At 36.8% G+C, this 8264-nt stretch overlaps 1 protein-coding gene across 1 annotated transcript; it reads right to left on the reverse strand.

The window, feature by feature from the left end:
* Nucleotides 1-2928: 2928 nt before the first annotated feature.
* On the reverse strand, nucleotides 2929-7591 carry LOC127419111 (transcription factor Sox-18-like). The gene is made up of 2 exons (XM_051660244.1): nucleotides 6942-7591; nucleotides 2929-4911 (listed from the first exon to the last, which is right to left on the reverse strand). Exons 1-2 carry the CDS (start codon nucleotides 7333-7335, stop codon nucleotides 3911-3913), a joined length of 1395 nt encoding a protein of 464 aa, XP_051516204.1. The 5' UTR covers nucleotides 7336-7591; the 3' UTR covers nucleotides 2929-3910.
* Nucleotides 7592-8264: the final 673 nt, after the last annotated feature.

Here is an 8264-nt window from a genome sequence, read left to right on the forward strand (position 1 = left end):
TCTGGGTGGTTTCTAGGGCATTATTTAATGGTTGTTAGGGTATTATGGATGGTTGCTGGGGGTTGCCAGACTGATCACACTGTGATATTGGCATTAGGAGGTCAAAAGTTCTGCTGCTGAAATTGGTCTGTTCTTACCAACATTTAAACTACTCCCTCCAGTGTTGTTGAAAGGATGGGCACATGGGAGCTTGGTTTTCAACTGCAATGTCCAGTGAGTGGCGCCAAAAGCGAGTTGTATTTTTAGTTTTAAAAGATGTAAAACAGTCAACAGGAATGCATTTTTATTAACTTTACCCTTAACCCAAACCCCAATTCTAAACCTAACTGTCACTGAAGTCATAATGTAATTTTAAAGCAAATATACCTCTCAATCGCACTCACCATTGTTTATGTGAACATGATTATTCCTGGTTTCCACAGTACCTGAAACTGTGACTTTAGTGCTAAAGGAAAGGGTGATCACAGTGGCGGTATTAGCTTGTATGGTGCCCTGTGCGAACCCCCCTTCAGCACAAACACCTCCTACAACACCTCTACAGTATCAGATTTCATTCATGCTGAGTTTAATACTTAGGGTTAGGGGTTTTTTCAAATCCCTAACCCTAAGTATGAGCAATAGTAATGGTGATGCTTGTCTTAGCTTCACTAAAAATTACAATTGTTCAACTCCTTCATATTCTATTTATCAAGTCCCGAACCAATACTGGTGTAGAGACGAAAACACTGTTACAATCAGGATGTAGATTGCAACAAAATTTATTTAAGGCTTTCAGAAAAGAATGCTTTGAAACATCATATTTTTACACAAAACCCAGGTTTGCCAGACTGATGACAAAAGACTTGAATATCTCTAAGCTGAAAACAAAACATTGTTTAAAACTCAGATTCCTGAAATTTTCTGAAGCCAGCAGTGTTGAAATATGAGCAAGAGTTTTGATAAGTCATCTGTCCACAGAGTAATTAGCTTTGTTGTCAAAAAATGGAAGGATGTTGTGCACTGCATTGAAAAAAATAAAAATAAAAATAAAAATAAAAATAAAAAAATAAGGAAAATTGTTTTGTTGCGATTAAAAATGTCTAGGGTTCTTTTTTCATCTGTATAGTGTAATAGAGATCTTTAGATATTTAAAACAACTCCAATGACAAATTATCAAAGAAAATGAAAGTGTCCCACTTTACTTTTATTCAACGTGAACAACCTTAATACAAGATCAAACTAGAAAAAAGAAAGGAAAAAATATTTGCAAATGGTATAAGAAAAATGTAGCCTACTTGTTTTAGATTTTTTTTTTCTTCCCCATTGGCAAATATATATATATATATATATATATATATATATATATATATATATATATATATATATATATTTTTTTTTTTTTTTTTAAACATAAACTTCACAAGATTATTAATACATTTCTCAATTTTAATATTTTATGTCAATTTGCTTCTGAAGTAAATGTATCTTTTGTAGGGATATTTGTTTATATATTTTTTTACTGGAAAACAAGATAAAAATCCCAAGACAAAGAAATACTTTTTTTGCGATGTGAAACCTTTGCTTATGTATTCATGAATCCACAGATGTGCAATATATTTTGAACTATGGAAGGAACTTCATAATGAAAGACATAACACTTACAACCACAAACTTAGTCTTTAAAGCTCTTTTACTCTCACTGCATACACAACAGTGTGCAGTTGGAAAGTTGGTGTCTTGTGAAACACCTGCGGAAAAAAATGCAAAATGCTTGTGCACGCACACATGGTGTAGTTTTGATTACCTGCAGAGTGGACATCAGAATAACTGGACCTTCATGACTGATCAGTATTGTTTTTTTTATTTTTTATTTTTTATTTAGGACCTGCATGATTGGTCAGTGGTGAGGCATTTGGAAACAAAAAGCTCCTCTTCCCTTTAACATCCTTCCCCCTGCAGCAAAACACACACAGAGAGATATTCCAAAAAGACAGATTCCAGTTATCCCAACATCCCCAGTTTCCACAGGATCTTCCTCTGTTTTGACATTCCTGCTAATTTTATGGTTAATTAATCGACAGGATGAAATTCTACCACACAGGAGCTGACCTGTACCTAAGCGAGCACACTTAATGCCTTGGCAACATAATATGCGGTGTGTCATTCAACAGGTATCCAAACATAGTCAGCATGATATGGGTGGATCATGAGGAAAAGAACTGTGTATCATTTGATTTAAAGAATAACACACACACACACACACACACACACACACATGTTGGTGCAGCTATCATTATGAGGACTCTCCATAGACATAATGATTTTATACTGAAATGTCCTCATAAACCACATTTATAGCATAATACCCTTGTAATTACCAGTTTGTAACCTAAAAAAATGTCCTCGTAAACCACCCAAACTCGCCCACAAACACACACACTCAAGACATTTTGCCCAAAATGTAAATGAATTGGAAAGACTTTTTTCACTTTTGAAACACAGGCTTATATCTGTTTTTTGTAGTCCAATATTGAACGAATCAACATAAGGGAACATTTCTTTAATCTCAGAGCTGCCTGCCTTTGGATGAAGACATAAGAGAAGACAGTTTCAGTTTTGTTCTCCTCTGTTGAAAGTGTTTTCTTTTTGTCAGTGGTTTTAGGGGAAAAAATAGCTTAAAGAGCCAAACTCATTTTGTGGCTGATCAAAAATCTTGGAGGAGGGATTTAGAGAGAGAGGACTGGATTACAATTTAAACATTGTGGCACTCTCTCTTTCTCTCTCTCTGTCTCGCTCTCTGTGTTTCTCTCAAATGGCTACAACAATTGCAGCCACATCAGCATTTTACATAAATCATTTTCTGACAAAGTTAGAATAATATTTTTTCAAATATGAAACATACTATATGCAAATATAGTAATTTTGACAAGTAACCCATATTTAGTGACAATTTTATTTAGCAAAATAGTCTGATACATTTTGATGTGTGGTACAGTTTTCTTTATTTAATTATAAAATGTTCTTAAGAAAAAACAATCTAGACAAACACATGCACTCCGTAGTGTGGGAAAGTGTTTTAGTGAAATACTATGTACAATTGTGTGTTTTAAATTTAATTGCTTTGATTTAATAGTGCTCAGACCATTTTTATTGCAAACTCTTTTTATTTGAAGATAATTATTACCAAAAGGGAGAGAGTTATAACTGACTCAACTTGTTCCTCAAGTGCTAAGAGGATTACAAAATGAATTTTGGACATGTACACTTGTACACATTAAAATGCCCTATTCAAATAAATTCAGTCATGCACAAGGGAAGAATGCAATATAAATTAGTCGCCAATACATCAAAATTCTTTCAAATGGATCTTACTGCCAAGAAAAAGTATATTTGAAAGATATTAAGTGCAGAATAAAATATTCTTGAGTGGTTTTCACATACCCAGTGCAAAATTTGAAACATTTTAATCTGTTTTTCAATACAACCTTTTATAAAATGTCTATAAAAATAGAAATAAACAAATGTAAAAAGCAAATGAAAGAGACAAACACATATAGCAAAAATATTCACATTCTTGACTTCCATATCCCAGTACCCTCATTTGAGACTGTAAGCATACAGTAGCTGGATGGGAGTCAGCAAAATGATCGGTTAAAATTGACCACAGCCTCAGAAAGTACAGGTTATCAAGGCCAGAAATGACTAGGCATACTGTGTAATGCAAGTCTATACTGTGAGAACCATCATTTACATGTATATAGAGTTCAGTGACCTCCTATCATATTTAAGAAGAAAACCAGTCAAGATGACTCCCTGATGAATTAATCATAGAAGGTAACTAAAATAAATCAAAAAAAGATCTGAAACTCAGAAATGACATATGTGCACCAGACTTCAGGACTCTGGCTGAGTCATGAGAACGGAGGGAGTTTTATCCAGTAATACATGTGCTGTAGTAGACGGCACTACTCGCATCGGACAGGGCTGATATCAAAGCACTGCTCTCCTCACAGGGAGTGTTCCTGCTCAATCGAGTCCTGCTTGCGCTCAGGTACTGGTCAAACTCAATCCTGTCCACTTCGCCCCAGAACTCTGCTGAGGGTCCGAGCTGGTCCACTGTGTCCAGTGAGGGCGGAGGGGCCGGAGCCACTGCAGTGCTGGAAGTCTCAGGCGGAGGAGATAGCTGGCCCAGATGGGTGGTGAATACAGGCTGACTGCTCCCGTATATCTGACCGTAATAGCCTGCAGGTGTGGGAGTGCTAGGGGTGTGAGGAACCTTGGATGTTTCGGGGAGGTTCATGCTAGGTTGGGAAGAGTAGAGGCCGTTAGGGTTCGTGGATTCAAGGACCAGACATTTCTCCTGCAGCGGGAGACAAGCGAGAGGAGACTTCTGCGTCAGGTGTGGGTGGGAATGTTGGAAGTTATGGGAGTTGTGGTGAGTTATGCTGGGAGGGCGGTGGGCACTCTGATGGCCTCCAAGGTGGCTTGGGTTTGGATGTTGGGGGTGGTGGTAGTTTATCCACGAAGTGAGACCCATGTCTTCTTGCATGTGAGGGGGGAAGAAGACAGAATCTCCACCTTCCTCCTCCAACACATCCAACGGGGACATTTCTGGTGTGGGCAAGCCAAAACTTTCCAGCTCTGGAGCTCCAGAGGGGTGGAGGTCTCGGAAGTGTCCAAGGGGAGGCAGCAGATGATGGGCATGACGATGAGGGGAGTAGGCATCTCCTGGTCCTGCACCTCCAGCGACCCTGTGGGCCAGACCTTGGAGGAGCAGACCTGGTTCCACTCGCTTCATTTTCTTGGGCTGTTTCTTGCGGCGAGGGCGGTATTTGTAGTTTGGATGATCCTGAAGGTGCTGCAACCGAAGTCTTTCAGCTTCCTCCACAAACGGACGCTTGTCGAGTGTGCTCAGAGCCTTCCAGGACTGACCTAAAATTAACATTCAGTCCAAGTTACAACTTAAGGTCAAGTATTAGTATCATTAAATTTACTAATTTTTATGTCCATTGCTTTTAGTATTTTTCTACTGAAAAAAATAAATAACCTAAAAATGTGCTTCATAAGGTAACTTCTAAATTAGTTGATTTAAAAGTCAAAAATAGTGTTTAACATGTCTGAATCAACCTGAATACATTACACCAACAAAACTTATTTTTAGGTTTAGGTCTAGAAATAGCACATACATTTTTGTTTTCTTTCAATAAATAAACTATTAGGTGGAAAGTTATCGACATTCTATAAAATCTTTATACTAAAATTGTTTAAAAATATGCTTCATGTGATAACATATTAATTAGCTGGTTTGATTCAAGTTAAAACATTTCATTTAACATCACTGAATCAACCTGATGATGTTTACACCAAAACTAATTTTGAGGGAAATCCTCATGGTAGAAATAGCTCCTTTAAGGTATCAGTTGGAGGTTACCACTTTTTGAAGTGTATGAATGCAAAGAAAATATATTTATGAAACATACATAATTGAAATCTGTGAAATACAGAAATATTTACAAAATATACAAATATACAAATAATAGACATTGTACAGAACACTCACAGTACTCGCAAATAATTTGTAATAAAGTAAGCTGTCACAGTGATGTATTTTGCAGCAGTGTTTGTTTTGGTAAAAACTGATGTAATAGAAGAACTAACACAAATGCGTGTGACACAAGCAAATTGTTGCATGTAAATGGTGCTGGACACACAGGGGTTGTAGTTTTTGAATTATTAATAGGTCACTGCTTACAGACAATCGGCAGCTTAAGTCTGCTAAAGCCCTACTAGTGACAGGACAAAATGTATATATATATATATATATATATATATATATATATATATATATATATATATATATATATATATATATTTATATAATATAATATAATATAATATAATATAATATATATATATATATATAAATTTATATATATATATATATATATATATATATATATATATATATATATATATATATATATATATATATATATTTTTTTTTTTTTTTTTTTTTTTTTTTTAAGTTAAGGGACATTAACTTTGTCTCCTCAAAAACAGTGAAGTACAAATATTGTGCAGGATCCACAGACTTCAAGAAGTACTTCCATCAGGTTTGCGTTTTCTCATCTATAATTTGGAACTGCATGAAAAGAATCTAAATTATGCAATTTTCAAGATGATAATAATACACTGGAATGTGTACGTGTGTGTTTTATGCATGACACTAAACAAATTTAGCTTGCAGCCCATTTAAATGAAAATGAAACAGCCTGATTATACAGAAGACTGCAGGATGTGGATTTTGGTTTGATTTTGTGTAACACCTCATTTTAACGCATCATTTTATTCACCACATACTTCATTTTTAAGACCCCTTCTACACTGTAAAAATGGGTAATCTGCAGTTATTACCCTAATGAGCCATTTCGACCTGATCTAACCCTTAAAAGGAGTTTTGTTGGTGTAACCTAATGTTTTCATATTGATTCAGTAATGCTAAATAATATTTTTGACTTGAATAAAACAAGTCAATTTAGATGTTACCACATGAAGCACATTTTTGGTTAACTTTTTTTTGTGTGTGTAATGCTTTAAACAGTATTGTGGTTGGATTTGTTTGGCCCAGTGCAATGGAATTTATTGGTAGTATGGTATTTATTGATCTTTGAAATCAAAGACCTGAGAGGCAATGATTTAAACTTAATAAGAGTTCTGAAAATCACATTAACAATGTTTTTTTTTTTTTTTTTAAATACATTATACAGCTCAGACAAAAATAAATAAATAAATAAATAAAATCAGTGTTTAGCTTTTAGAAGCACTTGGTATAAAATAATAGAGAGCACCAAACATATCAGAGTATCTCTCATTTTTAAGCATGCTACATACATTGCACCCTGTTGATGTACTAGAATGACCATATCTTAACCATACGAGAGATCTATAGTGAGTGGGCTTACCCAGCATCTTACTGAGCACTGCATTATGCAGGTCCGGGTTCTGGAGGGCTAGGCGTTTGCGCTCATCTTTTGCCCACACCATGAAAGCATTCATCGGCCTCCTGATCCTTGACTCCCCCCCTGATTTTCCCTCGCCAGAGCCCAGGGTCACAACTCCAGGTCGGGTTGAGTCCGGGCTTCCCTTCCTGGCCTCTGTCGCACCTTCGTTGCCTCCCATTCGGGACCCTGTCCTTGTTCCAGTTCCAGGCACTGGCACAAGCTCTGTGGTCCGGCTGTGGCCGAAACCATGTCCTCTGTCAGGGCCCGGAGTGCTGGCGCCCCATATTCCACGCTCCACAACCTGGCTGGGCTGAGAACTGGCCTCTTGACAACAACTAGACTCAGATATATTCATTCCAGCAAGACCAGCACAGTTAAAGCTAGCTGTTTTCTTTGGATAGAGGGAATACCAGGACTAGCCGTCTTTCTGTTGTATTTACTTTAAATACAGGCTGACCAGTAACACAAATGACAGGAATCACAAAAAGCGGTTACTAAAAAAAAAAACGAACAGAAAACTGCACTCTTTGTTCTGATGTTTCAAGTATAAAATCCCACAGATGTTAGTGTTTTGTAACTCAAGCTCTCCAGAACGAGTGTATGGTTCTTGTGCTGAGTTTGAAAGTTGTAGTGAGTTTTGATGAACCCATGCTGTAAATATATACATGGCCTAAGCCAATCAGAGCTTTGGCTTGGACAGAAGAGGCGGGAGGGGAAGCCAGTGGGACTTCAGCCTCTCCCCTCCAGCCCCACTTTGTAGCCTCTACAGACAGAGAGATGTAATCTGAGAAGACCATTGTTTCAGGTCTGAACACACACACTGATATAGGGCACATACACACAACAAAAACCCTGTTGGGGGGGGGGGGGGCTGTGCATTTGAGTGTTAACAACTTGTAAAAAGGAGCACAAATGTAAGACATGCCAGTCAAGGTGAACACAAACACAAGATACTTTTACACACCAAAGTCACATATGCACTAATGTAATATTACCATTTTAGATGCATGCAATCTGAATGAAAGGGAAAGATGGCTCTGTGCTTTCCTGATGGTGTAAATTAACATTCGCTTAGATCAATGTTTCCCAACCTTTTTTGTCTTATGTACTGCAACAGTCCCATCAGTTAGGCTTGAGTGTCCCCTTATCAATACCAAAGCAAACATTTTTTCGTTTTAATTCAAATTATACTACATACTAATGTACAGTTAGCAAAACATAGGGGTCTTGTATCATCCTGAAGGACTTTATTCTGCAATAACAACCATCTGACTGTACATTATA

Source organism: Myxocyprinus asiaticus, chromosome 28, assembly GCF_019703515.2.
Source record: "Myxocyprinus asiaticus isolate MX2 ecotype Aquarium Trade chromosome 28, UBuf_Myxa_2, whole genome shotgun sequence".
Taxonomy (NCBI): domain Eukaryota; kingdom Metazoa; phylum Chordata; class Actinopteri; order Cypriniformes; family Catostomidae; genus Myxocyprinus; species Myxocyprinus asiaticus.

Bases quoted from the DNA above. Each gene is read 5' to 3' on its own strand.
- LOC127419111 (XM_051660244.1), bottom strand. From the start codon at position 7,335: ATGAATATATCTGAGTCTAGTTGTTGTCAAGAGGCCAGTTCTCAGCCC. The intron at 4,912-6,941 runs GTAAGCCCACTC...TGTTAATTTTAG, and splicing joins AGTGCTCAGTAAGATGCTGG to GTCAGTCCTGGAAGGCTCTG.